The sequence below is a fragment of the Lolium rigidum genome, chromosome 6, assembly GCF_022539505.1.
Source record: "Lolium rigidum isolate FL_2022 chromosome 6, APGP_CSIRO_Lrig_0.1, whole genome shotgun sequence".
Taxonomy (NCBI): Eukaryota; Viridiplantae; Streptophyta; class Magnoliopsida; order Poales; family Poaceae; genus Lolium; species Lolium rigidum.
Genome location: NC_061513.1, coordinates 163,137,299 through 163,164,221, shown reverse-complemented (window position 1 = coordinate 163,164,221; position 26,923 = coordinate 163,137,299). Strand labels below are relative to the sequence as shown.

At 44.8% G+C, this 26,923-nt stretch overlaps 2 protein-coding genes across 2 annotated transcripts; one reads left to right on the top strand and one right to left on the bottom strand.

Moving 5' to 3' along the window:
* The first annotated feature begins 5,147 nt into the window (after positions 1-5,147).
* Positions 5,148-9,400, top strand: LOC124668111. Its single transcript, XM_047205306.1, has 2 exons — positions 5,148-5,329; positions 7,087-9,400. Exon 2 carries the CDS (start codon positions 7,340-7,342, stop codon positions 9,212-9,214), a length of 1,875 nt encoding a protein of 624 aa, XP_047061262.1. The 5' UTR covers positions 5,148-5,329; positions 7,087-7,339; the 3' UTR covers positions 9,215-9,400.
* Positions 9,401-9,840: 440 nt separating this feature from the next.
* LOC124663488 lies at positions 9,841-17,888 on the bottom strand. Its single transcript, XM_047201185.1, has 14 exons — positions 17,415-17,888; positions 17,209-17,295; positions 15,372-15,481; positions 15,198-15,248; positions 14,886-15,057; positions 14,456-14,776; positions 14,044-14,244; positions 13,464-13,940; positions 13,165-13,374; positions 12,062-12,250; positions 11,661-11,824; positions 11,238-11,396; positions 10,789-10,867; positions 9,841-10,533 (listed from the first exon to the last, which is right to left on the bottom strand). The coding sequence occupies exons 1-14, from the start codon at positions 17,886-17,888 to the stop codon at positions 10,099-10,101; spliced, it is 3,129 nt and encodes a 1,042-aa protein (XP_047057141.1). The 3' UTR covers positions 9,841-10,098.
* Positions 17,889-26,923: the final 9,035 nt, after the last annotated feature.

Genomic DNA, 26,923 nt, shown 5'->3' with positions numbered 1-26,923 from the left:
GTAAGTCATGAAAAATGCCCCCTTGATGTGTCGTCCGTAGGTAACACCAGGGAACCCTAGACACACCAATTGCCAAGATCCGAAGAGAACCTGCTGATATGGGGACGCCTACCCTCACTTTCCCTTCAATGACGCCTAATTGGACGCTCGACAGGTAAGAAAAGGCCGGAGAGATTTTATTACAATGCAACATCGTCGCCTCCACCTCGACAATACCATTAGGGAGACAAGAACTGAAGGGAAACCTGACCAACAAAAAAAATAACGAAGAGAACGGGTTCACACTCCTCTTTGTTTCACCCTTAGGAAATGTATATGTAGTTTTAGTTTCTTTTGAAGATATGGAGGAACAGAAATGATAAATGCTGAAAAATAAACCCAAGTGCGGCTTACTCAAGTTTTGTTCCCTACGTACGAGATAAGGCTATCCCCAAGCGGCCAGGGTTTTAGTCCCCTCTGTCGGCCCACGGCCGGTCCACCCCGCCTCTAATGGCCTTCTAGGCCTTGGAGGTGCGGCGGATCCCGGTCGCTCACCAGCGGGAGGCTCCACTTTCTTGTTCTATTTTATTAGTGTCTTCTTTAGGATGGTGGGGCGGTAGTAACATCTTGGAGTCAGAATAAGTTACTCCCCGCTCTACCCTCGCTCCGGTAGTCCGCCTAGCTAGCACCGACGGAGGATGCGTGGAGTTGTTTGTCTTGCAGATCTTTCGGGATCCGGTCATCTTTTGTGTCCGTTGGTGTGGTTTCAAGTAAGTCTGGTTGATATACAATTGTCATCACTAGCGATGGTTGTTGATCTGGTGTGTTAGTTCTTTGGGGCAGTAGCACGACGGGTTTCCGTTTTTCTACCACAACAAGCTCTAATGCAAGGGGCTCTGTCTTGCATCCTCCCCCCCTCCCACCAGTCTATGATCGTGAAAGAGCTAGGCGTGGAATGGGATACATAGGTGAGAAGGAGTTCTTCTCCGGTTCAGGGCCGGTCCATAGATTTTGAGGGCTCTAGGGCGACACGAAACCAAAAGCCCCTTGTTTATAGTGGCAGAGCTATGCTAGGGCATGGGGCCATGGCCCCCCTACTTTAGAAAATTCCTAAAAAATCTATTTATAAAATATTAATTTTTAAAATACTACTCATGTTTTAAGCATGATTGGTGTTCTTGGCCCCATTAATAATATCCGTCAAGCTCCGCCACTGAGTCACACACAAAAGCTCAAAAAAATATTAATATTCAGCAAGAGAAATGTTAAGTTAATGCAACAACAAACTAAATAATATGTAGATTTGAAAGATCCATGGTCTTCAAAAATCTTGGTGAAGACATTGAATTTTTTTATTTTATATTGATCGAGCGAACTACATATCATGATTCTTATTTCTAGTAGTAGCTACTTGTGTACACGAGGTGTATATACATATGTATCTCTAGAATTAATGACATAATAAAATGACGAGGGTAGGTGATGTTTTACATATTTGGGAAGGCAAAAGAGAACCCGTGCCATGGAGAAAAATTATTCAGAAATATTGAAATATTTTTTTTGTTAAAAGGAGATTTTCTAAAGTTATTGCAAACTGTATTACCTAAAAGATACAGTAGTAAACAAATCCAGGACCCCTAGCTCCTGGGATGAAGTTCAAGTTGCTAAATGGAGGGCAATGTTGGATGATGACAAGACTACAAGGATATCCAAAACACTACAAAGACATCGCAAGTTTATCTAAATTTAGTAGATACATCTGAATTTAAATAAATTTTTGATATCTTTTTATGGACAGAAATAGTATATATTATCATGACCGGCAAAGAATACAAAACGTAGCGTTCAATGTATTTTCTCAATTTTGGCACGATTTTTAACATTTGTTTTCCGTTAACATATAATGCTGAACAAAATAAGAAATAGTCTACAACTATCTCCATTCCAAACTAAATGGCACGTTTTTTTTTCCTTCCAAGCGAGCAACCACCGCAATATCTAGATCAAATGCAACCGAAGCCGCGTTGATTAACTTGGAACAAAGGCCGATCCAAATTAGTTCTCGCGGGTTCAACGAACCTAGACAGAGTGAGGCAACATTTTGCTTAAATCCGCAACATTTAATCCGGACCGGAGGCGGTATCATTGTCTAAGAAAATGAACAGTGGTGATATTCTTATTTTTGCTCACATCTTGTAAATGCCGATTGTACGGTGTCACGAATTAAAACAGTTTGAGGCCGATTTTCTTCTTTGCGGTTAGTTTGAACCTTCCCCAACAAAAAAAAAGAAGGATTGGTTTCTGCCTGCGGATGCGGTTAACCTGGACGATTTCTGTAGCTTGAGAACCAGATCACGTCCGAGATCATCCAAAGCGGTTTTTCACCAACTTCTGATGCAACTTTTACAGGCTGGCGACAAAGTAATTTCCACTCTGAGGCGCACGAGACCACTGAAGTGTCCAACGATCATCGAACAGACGAACACGGCTCACAAGAGAGCTTTTTATCTTAGTACTAATTAAAATAAAGTACTCTGAGTAATTTAGAGTCACGGCACACAGGATTAACAGCGGATAAACAAAAGCACGACCCTTTTCTACATTTCGCACATTTTTTACGGCAGCCCCGGTCGTTGAGCGCAGCCAGAAAGCGGAGGCGACGGGAACGAGAATAGAAAACAGAAGAAATAAAATAAAGCAGAAAGGGGCAAACGAGGCCACGAGCTGAGCAGTGCGGGCCCCGCCGCCCGCCTCTGGGAGGCGCACCACGGACGGTGGCGAGGCGCTGCCGCCGCCCACCAGACGCGGGTGGGCCCACCCGCTCTGACGCCGCGCGTGACGTCGCGCCCGAGGCGCCCCGGCCCGGCGCCGCGCGGGGACACGTGTCGCTCCCCGAGAGGCCAGAAAGCTTGTGGGGGACCGGGCCCCGGTGGCGGGCAACGTGCGCGCGGGGCGGTGAGCGGCACACGCGGCTGCTCGACGGCTTTTGGTTCCGCGAAAATTCTAGCGAAAAACCGGCTAGCGTCACCCCGGCGTGCGTCCCAAGCGGCGCCGCACCGCCGAGTACGAGTAGGCAGGCCAGCCAGGCTCCTGACGCCTACGTCGCGCTGGCGTGCTGCCGCTGCTGCGCGCACCCCGCGGAATGCACCTGGATGGCTTGGCTCTACCGGAAACGTGTACCAGGTTCAATGAACCATGGATCTTTCGTAGAGTTTGCTGGGGTTTTGCGTGGGCGGTCTCGGCGGATTAGACACCATCGTTGTGTTTGGAGGCACTCTAGTTCAGCGTGTCATTGCTAATCTGGATTTTTTTTTAGCCTGTCTGTTGTTGAAATCATCAGCCTAAGCTCAGATTTTTATTGTCCTCGTGCTCATGCAACGCAGTGCTAGTAGTAAACTTGGCAACATTTTTCTAGAGAAACATAAACTTCACTCACCTTTGCTTTTGCCAAATTTTGGATTACTATAAGATGTTTTGTAGGCTAAAATAAATTAGGAATTGCTACATTTGCTTCAAATTATAAGACATTTTGGCTAACAAAATAGGTACCCCTCCAGCCCTACATACGTGTCTCGGGTTCAGCGAACCTACACATATTCTAGCCTAACTTCTTCTTAAATCCGCGACATGTACTAATGGACGGAGGGAGTAGCACTTTGTAGCTAATAACTTCATAATTAGCATAACGCGATGCTACAGAGATAAGGTCTTCTTGCATAATATTGCAACTAGGTACATATTTTTGGAATCGTTCTACTTGAAGTTCGATCAATGCCGTTGGCATTGAACGCCTTCAAATAATACCATCGACGTTTGCAAAAAGAAAAATTTATTCGACCCATTTTGAAATGCCCATATTTTAATACTACCTCCATCCCAAGGCTTAAGGCCTATTTTTTCCAGAAAGTCAAACGAAGTAAAGCTTAAACAAACTTTTAGAAGAATTTATGAGCAAATATGATATTTTGTAGGAACCATATGAAATATATTTCATTATCTATCTAATGATACTGATTTTGTACTTTTCATGTTAATGATTTTTGATAAAAACTTAGTCAAACTTAACATAGTTTGACTTTCAGAAGAAAAAAATATAGGCCTTAAGTCTTGGGATGGAGGTGGTATGCTACAAAAGCGATGTAACCATCTGATCGACGACCATGTTTCAGATCAAATGCAGTGCTACAAATATCCTGGTGATATCTAAGATATTTCTCTCACTAAAAATTACCAAATGATTGAAGTTTTAGGCTTGCTCTAATCCAAATTTGTTCAAGTTTTAACAAAAATAATAATAAAAAGTATCAATATATACGACTTCAAATCCATATATTACGGAAATATAATGTAGTACCATGCATCTAATAAAACTAGATTGGACTGATAGATGTTAATGTATTTTCCTACATCCTTGATCATAGTTAAAGTAGAACCTACAACTTTAAGTATTTTTAAACAAAAGTATACAAGTATTTCCCTTTAAACAAATATGCTCTCTCCGACTCAAATGTGGCCACACCAATTAATTTGGGCTGGAGAGTAGTAGGACTAAGTAGCACGAACAAATCGGCTCATTAGAAATGTGCACATTTTAATACAGAACAACAGCAATGTAATCATGTGATCCTTTTTTTTTGTGAATATGTAATCATGTGATCCATCAGCCCACTAGTTCAACTGTATATATTTAAGTATATTGCAGTACTCGAATCAAGCACGTATTCTCCTTTATAATAAAAAAAACAATGCCCTGTTCATCAGCCACGCCGTACAATGCAACCTCTGTACCCATTTTAAAACCGCAAGCCGTGTCAAAAACACCTCTGTAATTCCACGAAAAGACATGTCAAAATAAACGTACAGCGGCAGTAGTACACAAGCCAGCTCCACTCCTACTGCTGGCGGTGCGTGGTGGATAAAACAGAACCGGTCGTACCTGGACAAGATGCCAAACCAGGTGGAAAAGGGCGAGGCACGAGTGCGTATCGCCTTTCCCCACTTTCCATTTCCCGCACCGCACCGAGGGCACGGCGGGGTGGACGCAGCGTTTTGTCGCCCGCACCACTCCATCTCTTTCCCTCCTTCCTTCTTTTATTTATAGCGGCCCCGGCCCCGTATGCGTCCTCGGTTTTTCTCCTCTCCTCTCCTCTCCTCTCCTCTGCTGAGCTTTCATTCATTCACCCGCTTCCCCCTCCCCGTCCGTTCCTACAAATCTGGTGGGCGCTGTTCGCCGCGGCGGGTCTCGCGCGCGCAACCACCGCAAAACCCTAGCCCACCTCCACACCCACACGGGGAGCCAGACCCAGTCGGGGACCGAGATTGGATCGCCCGCCACCTCCTCCTTCCACAGGTGCGTCCTCGCCTCCTCTGTATCCATGATTCTCTGCGTTTACATACCGTTGGTTGGTTGGTTCGGTGGTTGGTTGGATGCGGCGCCGCGCGCGGGCCCGTGTCGGCCATCGTCTCCGCGGCGGCCGCGTCTCCGATTCGTTCCAGATTCGTGAATTCCATGAGCTGCTGTTCCTCCTCTGTTTCTTCTGAAACAGAAAGTTGTTCTTCACATATTTTTTCCCCTGTATTTATTCTGATTTGCGATACGCAAAGTTTTTCGGTGGTACTACCTCGGTTTCGGTTAGTTTTTCCCCCTTCGAGAAAAGGAATTTTGGCGCCTTGCGTCGTTTCTGCGCGCTTTCCTTTATCGCGCAAGCCTTTTTTTGTTTCTTTTCCTGCTCAGGGCGAGCAATCTGGTGATAGCAAAAGGTCGCCCGTTAAAATCTGTCGGCGTGCGTGCTCCTAGGTCGTTGCGGTTCCAGATTTATTGTCTTCCTCATGGATCATTCGTACAGGAGGACATGTGGATTTATATATTTCTTCATGCGCGAACAGCTGCGGCTCAGATTTGTCCTCTTGCGTGGCCTACAGATTGTTGTTAATCCGATGGCGAAAATGGAAGATCGTTTCGGTAGATGTTTTATCCACCGCCACGATTCGCGGTTCGCTAAGAAGTCATGGCGGATTTCACAACGTTAGGTTGTTGAGCGGGGTACCGAAATTATGGTTATTATGATAATTACCAATTTACCATTATCGCTTGGTAAATGTAATTAATACTGCGTTGCTGCCCATCTTTATATACATTTCTTCAGCAAAAGAAAAACAGGTGGACACTCACACTAGTGTTCTTTCTAAAGAGCTCGAGTGAAAAACCTCTGGTTTAGTTACACGGTTTGGGTTAGCCTCCAAGTTTCTAGGAAGCGGGACTCGGCCAGCTGTTTCACGGTTGATCATCGTTTGATGTAAATGTCATATCTGCGAAGCAAATCAGTACCTAATGATTCGAAGTTGTCCTACCAAGAAATTGAATTAGAAAATCTCATTTTAATCTGACAAACGTAAATGAAAAACAAACCATCACCATTCATGTGACCAAAGGCTCTACGTATTAAGGACATGTTTCATTCGTGCCAGACTTCATTCTTTTGTGTGTTGTTTCCACCCGACTGACTGTACCCTTAGAGAGTGCCGATTTGATTGGTATAATTCACCATCTTTGATTTCATATTTCTTTATTTGGTGGTCTGACATAAAGATAATCGCTGCTTTACTACTGAACATTACATAAAAGTTATTATCCCGTAGTCATTTCTCAATACTTGCAATTCAAAGATATATACTGGGGGTTTACAGGAAGCATGTGTTCATGTTCAGGGCAAAGGATGCCACACAGTTCAGCTGTGTTACTTAATTGTTCTGTTAACCATAAGATAACGTAGTGTTCAACACAGTCTGAATTGCAAAGTTAAATTAGACCTGGTCATTTACAGGATGTGCTTTTGTTACCCCCTCAATTGTTAACATACAATGGAATTAATCTTTCTGAACTTATCCACTACAAGGAAATTGTACCGATGTATTCTTCTTGATAAATTGCTATTTTCTGCTCTGTCTTGGCTGTGGTGTCCTTTTAAGATATTTCTGCTCTTTCCTGGCCGTAATCTCCTTTTACCTTTACACAAATTTTTATATTTCAATGCAGTACCCTTATGTGCTACATTAGGTTTCTAGTTGCGACTTACTAGCCTCTGACCTCTTATTTCTCATTATCAGGATTATTTGCCTCGGCTGCAACTGGAAGTTTCTGAGTAGAAACTGAGGCTCGGTTCAAACCTTCGTCACACTCACTTCAAACATACTGGCTCGAAATGGATCGTGATGACGTGTCTGGTTTTGTTAGCGGAGGTTGCAAGCTGTTCTGAGTTTTCTAACCCAGTAGAAGTTAATAAAGTTATGATACCAGGGAGTCAGTCAACTGGTTCTTTTCACTTACTAATTGGTTGAGGTTTGATGTTTCTGAATTGGAATGGACAAAACTTCCCGTGGCCTTGTATTTGGTGATAGTATCAACTCCTTCCACTCTTCCCATTATCAGAGTACAGTCCAACACACTGCTCAGCTCAAAGATAATACACTTGACTCCGCATCGTACTCCAGCTTTTCTGTCCCTAACTCAAAAGCCCAGAAAAGGAAGTGGGGTACTATGGCAGGAGCAGAAGGTACTGGAAATCCATTACTCACTCTGGGTTTAGGCCGTTCCCAAAGCTCATCTGACAATAGCAAAGTAAGCTCTGCCACAGCTTGTGAAATGTCTCCATCCTCGCTGAGGGAGACTGATGAGGAGTCATCTGTAGATCTTAGCTTGAGCTTTGATCTTTGCCTTGGCTATGATGGTGCGCACTTTCAGAAGAGGTCCTCTGCTGGTTTGGTGGCCAGCTCTCCTAAACTGGATCTTCAATTGAGTTTATCCACTGGCCCACCTGTATCTGCTGTCACTTATACGAATATGGTGTCGCCAAACATACCAGTAACCAACTCATCACCAGCCCTTATAGGGAAAGGATCATTACCATCTAATTGGGGTTTTGAGCACTCTGTGGTTTCGTCATCATATGCATCTGAAGCAACATATGCCTTTCCATGTCCGAAGATACCCAGAAAAGAACAGTGTACTTTGTCTTCTCCAGTCATTTCATCAACTATGCTTACCAGTTTGAAAAGCCCAGCTGGTTGTACTTCTGTGGACACTAACCCTCAACAGCGAAGTATGAACACTAAAACCTGTCAGTTCCCTGGATGTGGGAAAGGAGCAAGAGGGGCATCAGGCCATTGCATAGCCCATGGTGGTGGTAGGCGATGCCAGAAACCTGGTTGCCAGAAAGGTGCTGAAGGAAGGACCATATATTGCAAGGCCCATGGAGGAGGGAGGAGATGTGAATTTCTTGGATGTACAAAGAGTGCCGAAGGGCGGACAGACCACTGCATAGCCCATGGTGGTGGTCGCCGCTGCAGTAACGATGGTTGCTCCCGTGCTGCCCGAGGGAGATCTGGCTTATGCATCAGGCATGGAGGTGGAAAAAGGTGTCAGAAGGAGAACTGCACCAAGAGTGCAGAAGGTCATTCTGGCCTCTGCATCTCTCATGGAGGTGGGAGGCGTTGCCAGTTTCCGGAATGTGCTAAGGGTGCACAGGGAAGCACAAAGTTCTGCAAGGCGCACGGTGGAGGAAAGCGCTGCACATTCTTTGGCTGTACCAAAGGAGCTGAAGGAAGCACTCCATATTGCAAGGGACACGGGGGAGGCAAGCGCTGCTTATTTGAAGGTGGTGGCGTGTGTCCAAAGAGCGTGCATGGTGGGACTCAATATTGTGTTGCGCATGGTGGTGGGAAGAGGTGTGCCATTCCTGATTGCACCAAAAGTGCTAGGGGGCGGACAGAGTACTGTGTACGCCATGGAGGTGGCAAGAGATGTGTGTTTGAGGGCTGTGTGAAGAGTGCGCAGGGAAGCACTGATTACTGCAAGGCACACGGGGGAGGCAAGCGCTGCTCATGGGGCTTGGCGGAGTCCAGCTTTGGTGTTGACACAGAGCAGTGTGATAAGTTTGCTCGCAGCAAGACTGGTCTATGTTCAGCTCACAGTGCTCTAGTCCAGGACCACTGTGTTCATGGTGGTGGTACATTAGGCCCTGTAATCCACCAGCTTGTCGCCGATGTTAAACCCGACGAGATGGAAGTTGCTGCTGTGAAGGTTGATCCTATTTTGATGCAGTCTCCTGTGGAGCCACTGACAGAGGGTAGAGTGCACGGCGGGGGGCTGCTGGCTCTACTTTCTCGCGGCGGAGGCCATACAAGTGCCCCTGGTAACTTTGAGAATGGCACTTCTGTTATGATGGCATGGATGTGAGTGATATTCTCATCAAGAATTGGTTGCTTCAAGTTTTGATCTGTTTCCAGAGCTTAATGCTGTGGCGGGATAAAGTAAATTTCACATTTCACCAATTGTTGTCCTGATCATTTCCTCCGTGTACTATAAATAAGGGAGAGCGTTATTGGCTTCTCTATTATTGTAATTAATTAATGTCGTCGAACAGCCTTGCTTTGTGTTACAATTTCTGTATCTGCTACTATTGGGATATGATCTGTCTGCAATTTGCTTTTCTTTTGTGTTTAATAATAGTGGAGTAGTTCTCTCGTGAACACATATGACCATTTTGAATGCGTGTAGTCAAACTTTGTTCGATAAATAGTTGTAATAATGACTTTCTTGGACACTACTACGTATTTGTCATGATAACATTAACTCTTCATAAAAAGAGATATCCTAGATTGGACACTGAAGATCTTAAATTCGAGTACAAGTTCAGCAGTTCCGCAGCGTTTTTTTGAACTCGCTAATGTTCATTAGCTGTTATTTTTCTGTCAGACTATCCTACAGAGTTGGCCGAGTAATAGGGTTTAGGAGAACCTGCAGTCTTGCTTACAGAGATGACCAAGTAGTCGGAAGAAGGAAATGGAGATGAAAAGAGCTTCTTCAGAAATCAGAACCACTTCTCGTGCACCTTGCAGTTAGTTAACTGGCGAGCAAAAGAGCTGTGTATCCATCACAAAACCAAATGTACACCTACGAACCTAAGCCACAACTTGATGGCTAGTCACGTTACAGGGCAAAACTGGACACAATAATCACACCCACCAGGGCGCAACCAGTTAGGACATTAGCTGGAACAAAGAATGAACAAAATTTCCTGGAGAAAGAATCATCGCCCTAGCTATGTGGTTAAACGCTACTCAATCTACTGTTACCGTGTCGTTTAAGCGACCGGCATCATCTGGTTTTATATACCTCCCTATCGTCTTTTGCCGAGCTCTCTTCCTGATTCTCTGGATCTTGTCTTTGGTCTGTTGCTTCCTCCGCTCCTTCTCCTGCTGCCGCATGTTCCTCTCCCGCTCGTACAGACCTTGCCACATCACTTCGCCAGTATGTGGCCACAGCCACCTTCTCTCAGGGTGATCCGCATCATACTCTTCGGCCAAGTCTTCATCCATGCTCTTCAGAGTTGCATAGGAGAACCACTGGATTGACATCCGACCTCTCCTGCCATCAAGCGGATGCTGCTCCCGCATTGCACCTGTCTCTGGGTTCACATAGACCATCCGCCGTGCACTGTGGAACGCCCAGACATTCACAATCAACTCAAGAACACGAGAGTAGCAGTGCTTGTCCTGTACATATCAACCAAGAGAGCAACAGTCTCAGGTTTTGAGATATAAATAGAATATATTACTCAAGATGATCATATACAGAGTATAAATAGAATATATTACTCAAGATGATCATATTACTCAAGATGATCATATATAGAATATGTTGGCAAGGTTTATGTTACGGTTTCTTGTAAGGTGTCAAATGAAGTGTTCAGCTGCTCTATGCCAATGAGACAGGTAACTATATTCTGAATATGTAGTAGAGGCACTCACCCTGTGGATACTCAAAATGCAATGCCCAGTTTGATAATGCTTGTCGTACATTTGTGCATCCAGTGCATCTACAAACATCCTGAAAAACAGCATATCTGTAACATCAACAGAGTATAAATATAAAAAGAATTAACCATAGGCTGAAGGACTTAAATCACTTGAAGCACAGACCTCTTTGAACTTTGGCTCAATGTCTGAACATGCAACAGCAAGGCTATATGCTTTAAAATTTAAAATATACAAGTACAACTTTAAACATCATTGAGCGATAACGGCGGTAGTACTAATATACACAAGCTTAGATCAGCTATTTTTTGGCACTCATGATAATAGATCACTTAAAATACATATACCAGGAAATGACTAATACCCAGTCAGGGCTTCCCTATTCTAGTTAAAAGGAGTACAATTCATGGTTTGACTATAATATTTTGAAAACATAATGTTACCTTGAGAACATTACAAATTCCAGGAACGATCTCGTAGGCAAAACCCAGCTTTGCATCACAGCCCAAGTGTCTCCATCATTAGGCATATGAGGCAGAGAATTCAAATCTTCATCAAGCTGCAAGCCATACATCCTTTGAAAAGCCTCTGAAACAGCTAACCTTCAAGACAGAAATATGAAGTAGATTTGTTCAATAAAACAGAGTAGTTAAGTTCGGGAGCACAGCCCAAACTCTACATTAAACTGTTAACGAAATACAACTTTTAGTTCTGTAAACATGGGTACATCAAAGGAGGCAACAAAATCTACTGAATGTTACTCCGTAAAAAATGATGCCTGGTAGTAACATGTTTCTAGAATAAATTAATACGTCAATGAAACTTGATAAAACAGTGCAACCTATGAAACTGGTTAAATGGATAACCTGCAGTTCCCAGCATTAACTGCATCACAGAGGGACCAGAAATTTTGATTGGCATGACTTCTTCGATCTTGGTCCATCCGAACCCAAAAATAGAAGGCATCTCCGTGCTTTTGAGTTTGAATAGCTTCCAATATTGCAGATTCAGCATTTTTTGACAAGTTAACCTGCTTAGTAAATTGGACAGTATGTATAAATTAGATGCTAACCATTATGCAAAACCTGGATAGCTCTCTGCGCACTGCCTCATATAAAAAGCATGACTTAATTCAGTGACACCAAATGATAGGTTATGTACAAAGAACATTGCCCTAATCAATCTTGCAAGTTATATCTATCATATTCATGGAAAATCAATCCGAATAATAGAAGACTGAAATACAAGGAAAAACATGATCTATTACCTTTCTTGCAGTCGTCCTCCAGGACTGAAATCCTATCCAGGAATTCTTGTGTATCCGGTCAATCCTGTTAGCCAGTGCAAAGAAAGCTCCAAATTCACCAAGAATATCTCTGTAGTACCCATTGTTGAGCAGTGGGAGACGAGAAGATGCATCAATGTCATCTGCTCCAGGTCTTCGACCTTTTGAAGACTAATGCAAGACAAACTTCATGTGATCAATTTAAGCCATTGGGATATTTGCAAGCAGTAATCATTTGTATTCCAACTAGCCACGTACACATATCTATCCTATTATACTCCCTCCTGCCGATAATATGTTGCGCATAATTTTTCATGCAAGTCAAACTTTGCAAACTTTTACCAAGAGTATATATAATAATATGAAGATCTACTATACCAAATGCATATAATATGAAAATATGTTTCATGATAATTCTAAAAAATATTAATTTGTCATTGTAAATATTTATATTTTTATAAAGATAGATGGTCAAACTTTATGAAGGCTGACTTCGACTAAACTTTATATGCAACATATTTTGGGCAGGAGGGAGTAGCATTTTAAAATGTAGCAGTTTTCGGATCTCCATAGCAAATGCTAGTTCAGAAAAAAGAAATACGAAATGCAAACCCATATTTATTCACCACATGGGTTGTTTATATTAAGTTTAGTTTGATTAGATTAGAGGTTATTTGAGGCTTAAATGGATTAATATTTTCAGAATAATCCCTGTGTTGAGAAATCATGAGGGGCCTCAAATCTAGTTCAATTGTACACATGGCAGTTCTCTTAACAGACCTAGACGAGACTGCATTAGACAATTTCTCCATTTATATGTATCACTATATGACAGGAAGGAATGCAAATCTTCGTTTCATCAAAAGTTAGAAAGTCACACTTCTGATCTAACAACCAGCCATGATACAAGGTATATAAGTTATTTAAAAGTTCAGCCACAGGTTTTATACCTCACAACAACTTTTACCGATTAATTGGATTATACCATCAGAAATTGTTTTGAAACATATACATTCAATGCACTCAAACTGGCCATTTTAGACTATAAATAGCTCGGTTGGTGCTAAGAGACAACAACAGCTTACCAGGCCAATTCCACGATACAGAGAGCCTTGATGTAGAAAGGGCCAAGTCCCCTCACCAAAGAAGGGTTCATATATACAAAGTGGCTGACCTGTCCGTTCAAGCTCATTTTCATCTCTTTCATGCAATTCATTTTTCATTCTGTCCACCCTTTTGACATTTCTATACACTTCCTCCCATGTTCCATGAGGTTGGTCACTCCTCTCTTTCAACTGCATAGAAACCCACTCAAGTTACTTACAAGCATTGTTCAAAAAGTGAGAAGTGAAGTGTTGAATATCAAATTTGCATCCATACTTACCTCCTCTTCTTCCAATTTCATTTTGGCGTCCATAATCCCATTTAATCGTTCTTCATTCCATGCAATAGCAGAGAACGCTTCATCAATCTTTTGTGGAGGATCAACCTTCCGGTTGGTATGCCACTCCTCTATTTTCTGGAGTATCTTGCAGTCAGTCAAACTCTCATTCATATGGTATAAATGCTTCACATCCTCAAATAGATGCCATTTCCACTCTTGTTTCAAAGCCAAAGGTATCTCTCCAGAGGTTAACGGGGTTAGTGCTTCAGCAGGAAACTTGAGAACATTTTCCAACAGTACAGCATAGCCTTCAATGGCTTCAGAAGCCATGAGATCCTTGGCACGGGCTTTACCCACTGATGCAACCTTTTTCCCTAGAACAGATAGTTCCCCATTTGATACTGCTTGCAGTATAACTTGAGTTAACATGGCAATATTTTTCCGTGGAAAAAGAAGACCATTTATCCCATCATCAATCTAATCCATGAAGACAACTGTGTTAGTTTATGATAAGATGTGCAGTAGTAGGTATTTGAGTTGATAAATGCAATGCCAAAAAAATGAGAGGTTATGGCCATACATATTTCGTGATCATTCCAAGGTCCGGAGCTATAACCAGCTTCTCAAGAATCATGGCTTGGACTAGCACACTGGGGAAGGATTGCTCATCAAGGCAAGAACCATATATGACAAGGTTAGATATGCCAAGGAGATTGTCCGTATCTTCAAGAGCAACATGTTCCACTGCACCTCTTGGAAAGCCAACGTTTAAAGCGATGGCCTGTGAAAAACAGAAATGTACAAAGCAGTTAGATGCAATTTAAAGTCTTATGGCATCTAAATAGCTAATTCAAACGATGAAAGACATTCACAATCAAGCGATGGCCTGTGAAAAACAGAAATGTACAAAGCAGTTAGATGCAATTTAAAGTCTTATGGCATCTAAATAGCTAATTCAAACGATGAAAGACGGCACAGTGGTAGATCAAAACCTCAAGTGCCATTCTATGCTTATCAGTTACATTTCCCATCAGGATTCTCACTTTCAGACCAGTCTGTGTGCTATTCTCAGAAGGATACTGCTGCAGAAGAGGTCCTACTGCTTGCAACACAAATGCCTCTTCCATCAAAAGTCCACCATATGAAAATTGACTACCAACTACAGCAATTACAAAATCCCTTGGACCTAAATTAAAGCCGATTCTCACATCCTGGTCATAACTTTTGGCAATGAATCTATCAGCTTGAATGGCTACTGCAGGGGAACCTGGAATCACAAAATAGTTGCCAGAATCAAGTGCAGCATACATCACCTGCAGGAAATAAATATAATTAAATAACCAACTGTCAGATTAGAGGCTCTAAATCAAAACGCAAAAAGGCCATTAACACATAAAATTTAGTATGGAAATAGTTGTATACCGGCAATATGTAGTTGGGAAAAACTATAACATTTGCCCTGCTGAAGACTTCTTTCCAACCACCTAGGGCCTGACTCATTCCACTAGAATTGTAGTCACTAACACAATGAGCAAGGGAACTCTCTTGAACAGTCCAAATGATAGGTATGGATTTGAAAGGCTCCTGCAGAAGACTGCAGCAGGAGACATTAAAATCAAAACTTGACTTTAAGCAAAACATTCGGAAGACTGTCGAAATCAAACACCTGACTTTGGGCAAACATCTTATAATAATCTGAAATGGATAGTCATACAGTCCTTGTTTCATAACTACCTTGAAAATACTGGCCTTGCTTCAATTGAATTTACAAGCATGCCATCATAGCTGCAGAAATGCAAATAGAGCTGGTGAGGGAATGAGGCTGAGGGCACATATTATGTAAGAAAAAATGTTACATACGAGTATGTAATGAAAACAAAGAAAAGAAGATAGGCTTTAGAAACTTACTCTAGCCAATCTACAGAAGTAAGTAATTTTGTGTCCACAGGTAAGATCTCAACTGGTATGCCGATGGTCCTCCAAATATTACTACATGGGCCATCCTCAAATGAGAAAACCTGCATTGAAAATTTGCAAAGTGGATTACGAGCAATGAACTTTCACACATGTGCATCTGTTACTGGTTTGCATACTTCTGCACTTCAATTTTCTTTTAAAAAGCATAGATGCAAACGATGATCAACAGCCATCAACAAATTTATGGCTATGTACTTGTTTCAGCTAGACATCTCGACTTGGGTAGTTGTACCAGGCAAGCAACTTGTCAACTAGAGGCGACTCCTCAAACATAACCTGTCACTCAACCAGCGGATCAATCCTTGCTCCGTGCCTCTAATAACCTGATAGCAAGATGTCATGCGTCTGATTCAGCATGTGGCCACATGTTTCTTTGCCTCCCTCCCTTCAACTGTACCTTCGGTAGTCAACTAGTAGCGTGGTATCTGTAGCAAGTATGGTCCACTAGCCTATGCATCTATACCCTACCTTGTAACCTAGCAGTGGCGGAGCCACGTTCTAGCTGTGTAGTCATTTGACTACACAGGTTTTTAGGTACATAGGCTGAAATTATACAGGAAACTCTGAGAAAATCGTATAAATAGATATATTTGACCACACAAGTAATCAAGTATATACTGACTACACAAGTCTAATGTCCTGGCTCCGCCACTGTAACCTAGGACATCATGTTATACCATATGGACATGCAAAAAATTGTGCAACATAATGATCATATATTAACCGTACAAAGGCAAAAATAATACAAGTGCTATTTGAACAATGGGTGCACATAGTACAGCTATTTCAAATCCACATCCCATTTCATCTCTAAGGGCCAGTAATCGAAATGTGGATCTTGATGAAAGATGCAACAGCCTAAAATGAGTGTTTGGGGGACACCAAACTCCGTCCAAGCATACCATTGGGTTGTAGAAAAAGCCCATAAGAGCAATTAGGATAATATGTATGCGAGATACTCGGTTAGGCTAACAACCATATCACTAGCACTTTACTAAAACAAGGCGTACATTTGATTGTTACCTCCTCTGAAAGTAAGAGGTACTGATACCTCGTGGTACCTCTCATGGAACTGCTACACTAGGAAGTGTAAACATCTAAGAGTTTGTACAGTACATGTCAATGCAAGCCAGAATTTGCGTATTTATTCTAGTTATTTGCTTGGAAAGTGAGAACTAGCAGATTAGCAATGCAGCTCTTGCATTACTGAATAGATACACCAGATACGGAACCTGAACTTGCTATATGACTTAGAATGTGATCTCGACAGGAGACCCATCCAGGGCTCTCCGTATCCAACTTGTAGAAGCAAACTAATCGAGGGAACAAAAGACATAGTAACACGACTTGTTCCGCTCAAACGGCAGTCAGTACATTCAGAACAAATCAGGTGAGCCACGCACCTTCATCTTAGGCTATACTAGGAAGTGTGAACATCGAAGAGCTTGTACATACATGTCAACGTAAGCCGGAACTTGGCGTATTTATTCTAGTTTTTTGCTTGGAAAGTCAGAACAGGCAAATTAACAATGCAGCTCTAAGCTCTTGCATTACTGAATATAAAATACAGCAGATATGGACTCTGAACTTGCTATATAACTTCAGAACGTGATGACGGCAGGTAAACCATCCAGGCCAGGGGTATCTATATCTAAATTTGTACTAGAAGCAAACGAACCGAGGGAACAAAAGACATAGCAACACGCCGTGTTCCGTTCAACCGGCAGTCAGTACATTCAGAACGAATTGAGTTGAGCCACCCACGCACCTTCATTTCGTACCCCATCGCCTCCAGCACGGACGCGACGCTGACCATCTGAAGCTGCATTGCGCCGGGGGCGAGATTCGCGAACACCTACGCGGGCGGAGTGGAAACGAGCGAAAACAAGGAACAAATTAAAACCCCAAAAATCGCGAGGAAACGGAGCTAGCCCCCAATCACCACGCCCACCCATGAGCTCAACAACAACTCACCAACGCGAGGCGCGGCTTGCGGGCCCCGGCCCTCTTCACGGGCCTCCCGAGGTCCGCCGAGCTCTCGGCCTCCTCCCTCCGCTCCCTCGCCCACCTCTCCCGCAGCCTGGTCGGCTCGAACGCGAGGCCCTCGCCGCTGTCCAGGTCGGAAGGCAGCAAGGGGTGGGTCCTGCTCCGGACCCCGCCAGCGCTGGCGCGCCTGGAGGGGAGCGGCATGGCGGGGGTGTCGAGGACGAGCGATCCGGGGAGGAAGGCGACGACGAGGATGGTGACGAAGAAGAAGGCTGCGGCGGTGCCGATCCACTGGAGGTAGTCCACCTTGTCGACGAGCAGGACGCGCGCGAGCCTGGATCTCAGGCCCGGCCTCCGCGCCGCGGCGCGCGGCAGCGGCAGGGGCGCGGGCGCGGGAGCCGGCGCCGCCGCCATCGCGCGCTTGTAGCTCCCCGGCCCGGCGGCGCCGTCGAGGGAGCCCATGGCCGCTCCGCCTAGGGTTTCGGGCCGGCGCCGAGCATGGCTGGCGAGCGGGCGGGCGATTGGGAGCGGAGCAGTTGAGGAGGAGAGCTGAGGAAGTGTTGCGGACTGTGGAAGACTCGTGAGTCCTATTTAGCGAAGTAGGCGTTTGTTTTCCCTGGGAGAGATGGGGGAAGGAGGAGAGGGACGAATGGGGATGCTGTGGTTTAAGACGGAAGCCTGCGTGGAGGGCGGAGGTGGGCCGTCGGATGCCGATCGGACGGCTCGGGTGTGGGGTTTAGCCGCGCGGAGCATGGGTCCGCGTGTTTCGGGAACCGGGACGCCTCGGTCTGCGGGATGGCCAGCCCTGTCGTGCTGTTGCCACGCCGACAAGTCGATTACAGGTGGGTCACGTTTGATTAGGCCCGTATGTCAGTGTGGAGGGTTTGACATGCAGGCGGTGAGCGTCTGTTTTGCTGTTTGTAGCGACATGTTTTTCCTCGTGTGCTGTTGCCTGGGGCCGAGAAAATTATAATCGGAAAAATTAGGTGGCTAATGAGGAGCCGAGAGATGGCTTAACGCCGTCAATGCTAGTACTCCCTCCGTCCCGTGGAAAATGTCGCAACCCCCTTTTTACGAAAAAACCCTCCACGTTTGCCCGACCAAATCCGAAGTCCTCCCTCCGCGTCCGCTCGCCCTCTTCTGCGTCGCCGCTCTATCGCCGCCCCATTGCCGGACACCACGCCCTCGCCGGCGCTGGCGCCGGCGCCGCGCAGCTTCCCGCGCCTCCTCCCGCTCCACTCCCCCGCAGATCCCTTGCTCCACTCCCCCGCAGATCCTCCGCAGATCCCCCGCTCCCTCTTCCCGGTTGACTTCTCCGCGCATCTATCCACTCCTCCGAGGTAAATGTCGGCTCTTTCTCCCTTGATTCGGACGGGTCAGCTACTCCGGCGGTTGAGCAGCAGCAGATTGAGGTGGCGCGGTGGATCCTCCTCCACGGATTCGATTCGGAGCAGCGGCGCTCGGTCTGGAGGGCATGGGGACGAGGGAGTCGATGAGCTGATGCTTCGGTGCTGGATGCGACGAAGCTTCCAACTTTGTCCTCCATGTCAGGACACGGCGCGGCAGTTGGTGGTGGTGAGGCGGCTCGGCGACCGGCCGGCCCTCTTCCTCGTCGTTCTCATCTCCTGCCGGCTTCGAGGGTGGCCAGTGCGTCGCCTGCTTCCTCCACCGCTACTTCTTCCTTCACATCTGCGCGATCTGCGGGATGATGTACGCCCGCGGGAACGACGAGGACGAGAACGTTCATAGGCCCCTTCAAGGTATTTCTGTTCGCTGAATTCACTCTTTTATGTCCAGATGCTTGACTTTCTGAAGAAATGTGGACTGTTTATACATCTGGAAAAGATTCATCTGCAGATGATCTTTATTGTTAAAGATGTCAGAATGTATGAGCAAGATAAGGTATAAAACAAATGCAGCGAATATGCATACTATTGCTAATATATAGGCTACTAATACTCCTGTGAGGTTGTTCTTGCCTGAAAATATCTGTCGTAATTCATAGCTATTGGTATCAGTACCTGAAAATAGAGGTATCTGTGAGTTTTGTCTTGCCTGAAAATATCTGTCATAATTCATTACCACTGCTCTGTTAAATGAACAACTGACTAGTTTGGTGCTAATGTGTGAAATTTCATGTCAAAATGTCATGCACATTCTGATTCCTTTCTGCAACTTTGCTAATGTGTGCAATTTTCTCTTCTGTTACTGTTGCTTTGCACAGTGTAGTTGTCAAGTTTGTCGTAGATTTGAAGGTATCATTTCACATTCCACTCCACCTAGATTAAAGAACTTTGGTAAGGAGAGAGCAAGCCAAAACCATTATAATTTGTGCACTTGAGTAGTCCACGTTTGCCAAAAAAAAAGTGTGGATGAATAACTGGGTGCTGGAGCCTGCATGGGACGGTCTTGCTGTTTGTGTCACCGTACTTCTAGTGTTTTTTCTGTGATAGACGATGTGCAACCAGTATTATTTCTACTGTAATGTTTCATCTTAAAATAATGTCTTTGTTCCCTTTTTCTCTGCTCAAAAGAGCTCCCTGCCATGCTATGTTTGTAGAGTTCCGGCTAAACTATCTGGACATATTTACACAAGCCAGGACATTTTTACTCATGTGTGATTTTATCTTAGAAAGGAAATGACATGTGGAATCAGTAGGTTTTGAGTTCTTCCTGGGCAGTATAGTTGTCATCATTCGACTCTGATTGGTTTTGTAACTGCAACATCTATGGCATCCTGTTTGATTTCTGAAAATTAGAACAGTGCATTCTGTGTTAACATTTTGGAAAACCAATACAGTACTAGTAGGATTTTGATCATGTCATTGTTGCTTTTACAACCTGAAGAAGTGGATCGGTCACCCCAGATTTGAGCTCATCTGTCACGGTAATACACTAATACTGCAGGCTGAACTCATACTCAGTATAGTTCATGTTCATTTAGCCATGCTTTTCCTACTCAGTGATGCATGAAGATGACAGATGACTAGCACGTATGGATGTTCATGTGCTCGAGTAGTGTTTTTGCTCATGAAACTTCCATGCATGTATACTTGTAGCTGTGTTAATCTGTGCACCAAGTAAGAAATGAATTTGAACTATCAAAAGCTATCTTGTTCATTAGAGTGAATTTGAAATAGAGCTGAACTCCATCTATGTCTATCCTAGTACCGATCGGTTAATTTCCTTTGATAGTGTTATTTCAGCTGCAATTCCATCACTATAATTTTTGCCTATATTTCCATACATACATCTGGGGCAAGGAAAAAATTGAACTGAAACTGAAGTTTAAACTGCAGTACCTTCTTTTGGACAGCTGGAGTATATAGTCTTGATTTGTTCTCTGATTATTGTGATTTATTTTCCGTGAATAATACCCTAAATTGGAAAAAAAATTACGACAGTTGAGACGGGAGATCGTCAACTATATGTTAGGAAGATTGCTCATTGTTCTATTCACTGAAATAACAAACTGTTCCCAACTCGTTGCTGGTCTCCTTTTGTGAAGACATACATGTTGACTGAAACTGCTGTCCGACAATTGCAATTGCTAATGATAAGATTCAGCAAGGGATGCACTCTGTCCAATTTGGACCAAACGGCATCCAAATTGAAAGAACAAGTTTAGTTTATATATACATGAAAGCTTTTTCTGCATTGTTGATGGTGATTTGCAGCATTAGCCTTCCCTATCGCAGTGAACTGAACTATTGGTGCACTGAAACTATGAGCTGATCCTGGAACTTTTTTCAGTGAAACTGTAGGAGGCTGGGTGGAGAGGGTGCGCTCGAGGAGAAGCGTCGATGGCATCGGCCATGGCGGGCATGCACCCCACAGACGTGTCCGGAGAGCGCAGAGGAAGAGGGGGGAGTTCACCGCCGAGGAGCTCCGGCAGCCTGGTCGACCAGGAAGAGTTGGCGGAGGGCGAGCTCAACGTCGGGGACGGGAACGTGGCAAGGAGGCCGGAGCTGGAATTGGAGCTGTGGGGCCTTGCTCCCCCGCGCCGGTGCTAGCCCTCCGTCGGCGCGACCTTGCTCGAGCTCTGCGTGGCGAGCACAGCGAGCTGGTGATGCTGCTCCGGCCGGGGATGCCGGGCGCGGGAAGGCCGTGCGCAGAGGCGGCTGCAGGGGACGCCGGGCGCAAAGGCGGCTGCACGATACGCCGGGGATGGTTGGGGACGGCCGGAAGGGACGCCGGGGATGGCCGGAAGGATAGACGGGAAAAGGGGATCTTGATTTCAGACTTTAGGGACGTAGGTGGAGAAGAATGGAGTTGCTAGGGGGGAGTTTGTAAAAATACGTTTGTACTAGCCCTCCGACACTTTCCACGGGACGGAGGGAGTATTACTGTATGAGAGAGAGCCGGCAGGGAAAAAGTGGCAGGGACTCGTCGTCAGAGGAAAGGAAGAGCGTTGATTCGTCCGCCCGTAAAGTCTCGGCACGGTGGGGTACGTTACCCGGGTCGGGGAGAACCGTGCGGCTCTGTGGCGGCGGCAAAACGGCCGTTGCGTCCGGCACAAGGAGAAGATACACCGCTGGGGAATGCGTTCTGTAAACTGCGAGATGTTGTTAAAAAAAAAACTGCGAGATGTACCTAGGGGGTAGACAAAAAAACGTGAAACCGAAAACCAAACCAAATCTTGGTTTACTTCACTAACCGCTATTTTGTTAGTTTTTATTTATACTGACCGAATTAAATTTGATAGAATTCGGTTTTTAGCCCTACCAACCGAAGAAGACCAAACAAACCGAATTGAGCAACCTACCATCAATTTGGGCACAAGTCCATCGTTCAATAGAGGGCCAGTTCGGTTAAAACCAAATGCCCACCCTGATCTACAAAATGAGCGAAATTGTATACCAAATTAGCAACGCTTGTGGATCGGATAGAATATAAATAATTATTTATTTGGAGGTTAAATGTTTGTCTCAGGATTAAGATTTTCGAGCGGTGATAAAAGATAATTGGCTAAGCGAAAGTCCAAAGGGTAATAAATTTTTTTTGTTTTGCCATTGTGATCCATGATTCATCATGCATGCCCTTCACTCGAATTTGTGATGGAGAATGGTGCTTGTTGCTTTCTATTTAACTCTTCAAACTTGTATTTCGAAATGTCCGGGAACTGGTTGAGAGGTTGGTAAGGTCAATTTATAATCATCATAATAATATTGTCTTTAACAAAGCTTTTGGTCATACACAAACTTCCTATTGGATTCGTACTTGGTTCACTGTATGGAAGCTTGGGACTTCATCACTCTGGGTGCAATCTACTGAATATGGTCAACAGGTTTGGTTGGCCGTTTAGAAGAATGATCAGTTACGCATAAGTGTGTATTGTATTCCTATTTATGTATGATGCAGCTTGTGTGTACCAATTTTATGTATGCACTTGAATCATTCATAATTTGCAATGAAAATCGGATGTGCACATTAATGATGTAGATGCCGGGGCTTTGCCTCCTACCCAGGAAAGGCACTATTGGCAAACTTCAAGAGGTTTGCATAAGAGAAAACAACAAGGAACTAACACATTTTTTTAAGGATGCCACATTGGCGCTTTATTTATTTGAGGATAGTCACATCACCGACTACAAAAGGTAAGATAAATCTTGGAGGGTCACCATTTCAGACTAGATTTTTTTTAGACTCATACACGTACCTAGCTAAGCTATGCGCCACCTGATTAGCATCCCTCTTACAATACTGAAATAAAATCTCTCTCGTTGAACTTGCTTTTAGGAAACACACCACCATGATCGCCGAGTAGGGGCTCCAGACTTCAATCACACCGTTGCAAGCCTACATCAGTTCTAATGAATCTGGCTCAATGATCACCGAAGAGCAGCCCAACCGCCCCATAAGTTCCAATCTTCGTAGAAGTGCTAAAGCTTCCGCAGTTGCTACACTTAAAACATTTTCAAGGGTCCATGCCATACTGCGATCGCCTCACCCTTTTGATCCCGTAGGACAGCCCCCATATTACCCGAACCATCCATATGAAAAGATCGATGCATTAATATTTAGCTTGCGACCTCCATGCTTCGGCTTTCCCCACAATATTTTCTTCTAAACTGCATTCTCCTTGGCAACATTATAGTTCGATGTCAATGAACTGATGGCAAAGGCCGAGATAGAAGGTGCAGGAACCGAGACACCCTTCACCATTTGGTAACTCCTCATTGCTAAATCGTCACCCATGTAAGTACATAATAAACCTCACAAAAACATGGGCTCCCGACTGCGCAAAGTGAACTAAAATTGGAGCTCAACATAAAGTGCAAAGGATTGGAGATTACTTTTTATAAAAAATAATATCATTAAATATAGTTTCACATTTACCAAATTGACCATTGTGCTTGCTCAACAAAAGATATGCGAGATATATTAAAGAGTGGTTAAATTGAGCACAATTACGAACCATTAGGAAAACATACATGTAGCTAACACTGGTAGAAAAACAGGCTTCCGGGAAGCCCCATAAGTCGCGAAGGTAAAGGAACCGCGACTAATGGGGTCTTTAGTCGCGGTTCGTGTGGCGAACCGCGACCAAAGCCTGGGCCCAGGGCGCACGGTGGCCAGCTGGTGCACGTGGGGGCTTTAGTCCCGGTTGGCCAGGCCAACCGCGACTAAAGGTGCCCGAAGGCCTTTAGTCGCGGTTGGCCGGGCCAACCGGGACTAAAGCCCCTCCCCTATATATACCCATCCGGCCATTTGGAGCCAACACTTAGCCATTTGGAGCCATTCTCTTCACAAACTTCACAAGTGAGTGTTAGGTTTGCTTTTGGTTCCTCTTATGCACATAAGGTGTTTGATGAAATGCCCCAAGAGCATGAAACAAACATGATATGAAGTGTTGGAGCCACACTTGAGCTTTCTCATTTATTTTTTCCTCCTCGATCGCGGTTAGCAACTTGAACCTTTGATGTGTCGTCATTGATACAATATGCATGTGTGTGTAGTTCATTGTTTAATTTATATTGTTTGTAGCTAGTTAGTTTAACAAATGCATGATGGTTAATTATATATTTTATATTATAATAATGCAGATGAATCGGCAATGGATGTACGGTAACCGACTCTCCGGCGAGTTCGATACGGGTTTGAAAGATTTCCTCGTAGTGGCTAATGCGAACAAGCAGGGGGTTTTGTTATCTGTCCATGTGTTAAGTGTAAGAATCGGAAGGGTTACTCTTCCTCAAGAGATGTTCACATGCACCTGCTTCGGCACGGTTTCATGCCAAGCTATAATTGTTGGACCAAGCATGGAGAAAGAGGGGTTATAATGGAAGAAGATGAAGAAGGGGATGATTTCATCGATGAAAGCTATCTTTCTCATTTCGGTGATACTTTCATGGAGGATGCTGAAGGTGAAGGGGAAGGTGAAGGGGAAGGTGAAGAAGAGGATCTCGTTGATGATCTTGGTCGGACCATTGCTGATGCACGGAGACGCTGCGAAACTGAAAAGGAGAGGGAGAATTTGGATCGCATGTTAGAGGATCACGAGGAAGGCGCTGTACCCCGGATGCGATGATGGTACTGAAAAAGCTGGGCTGCACACTTGGATTTGCTGAAATGGAAGGCACGGGCAGGTGTAGCTGACTCGGCATTTGAAAACTTGCTGAAAATGTTGAAGAATATGTTTCCAAAGAATAACGAGTTGCCCGCCGGTACGTACGAAGCAAAGAAGGTTGTATGCCCTCTAGGTTTAGAGGTTCTGAAGATACATGCATGCATCAACGACTGCATCCTCTACCGCGGTGAATACGAGAATTTGAATGAATGCCCGGTATGCACTGCATTGCGTTATAAGATCAGAGGCGATGACCCTGGTGACGATGTTGAGGGCCGAAACCCGGGAAGAGGGTTCCCGCCAAGGTGATGTGGTATGCTCCTATAATACCACGGTTGAAACGTCTGTTCGGGAACAAAGAGCATGCCAAGTTGTTGCGATGGCACAAAGAGGACCGTAAGTCGGACGGGGAGTTGAGACACCCCGCGAGATGGAACGCAATGGAGAAAGATCGACGAGAGAGTTCAAAGATTTTGCAGCCGACGCAAGGAACATAAGATTTGGTCTAAGTACGGATGGCATGAATCCTTTTGGCGAGCGAGCTCCAGCCATAGCACACTGGCCCGTGACTCTATGCATCTACAACCTTCCTCCTTGGTTGTGCATGAAGCGGAAGTTCATTATGATGCCAGTGCTCATCCAAGGTCCGAAGCAACCCGGCAACGACATCGATGTGTACCTAAGGCCATTAGTTGATTAACTTTTACAGCTGTGGGGCAGACCTGGTGTCCGTGTGTGGGATGAGCACAAAGAAGAGGAATTTGACCTACGAGCGTTGCTTTTCGTAACCATCAACGATTGGCCTGCTCTTAGTAACCTTTCGGGACTGTCAAATAAGGGATACAATGCATGCACGCACTGCTTACATGAGGCCGAAAGTGTACATTTGCCAAATTGTAAGAAGAACGTGTACCTTGGGCATCGTCGATTTCTTCCGAAAGGTCATCCGAGTAAGAAAGAAAGGCAAGCATTACAACGGCAAGGCAGATCACCGGCCGAAGCCCGCGGAACACACTGGTGCTGAGGTATTTGATATGGTCAAGGATTTGAAAGTCATCTTTGGAAAGGGTCTCGGCGGACAATCGGTTCCGAAGGGAGCCGACGGGCACGTAGCCATGTGGAAGAAGAAATCTATATTCGGGAGCTAGAATATTGGAAAGTCCTAGAAGTCCGCTCCGCAATCGACGTGATGCACGTTACGAAGAATATTTGCGTGAACATCCTAAGCTTCTTGGGCGTGTATGGGAAGTCAAATGATACAAAGGAAGCACGGCAGGACCAGCAAAGTTTGAAAGACCCCGATGACCGGCATCCGGAACGGTTTCAAGGTCGTGCCGGCTACGCTCGACCAAAGAAGAGAAGGTCATCTTTTTGAATGCCCGAGCGAGTATGAAGGTCCCGTCGGGATTCTCGTCCAATATAAAGGGAATAATAAACATGGCGGAGAAAAAGTTCCAAAACCTGAAGTCTCACGACCGCCACGTGATTATGACGCAATTGCTTCCGATTGCTTTGAGGGGCTCTGCCGGAAAATGTTCGAGTAGCCATTGTGAAGCTATGTGCATTCCTCAATGCAATCTCTCGAGAAGGTAATCAATCCAGAAGTTCTACCACGGTTACGGAACGATGTGATCCAATGTCTTGTCGGTTTCGAGTTGGTGTTCCCGCCATCCTTCTTCAATATTATGACGCACCTCCTGGTTCACCTAGTCGATGAGATTTCCATTCTCGGTCCTGTATTTCTACACAATATGTTCCCCTTCGAGAGGTTCATGGGAGTATTAAAGAAATATGTTCGTAACCGTGCTAGGCCGGAAGGAAGCATCGCCAAGGGCTATGGAAATGAGGAGGTAATTGAGTTTTGTGTTGACTTTGTTCCTGACCTTAAGCCGATTGGTCTTCCTCGATCGCGGCACGAGGGGAGACT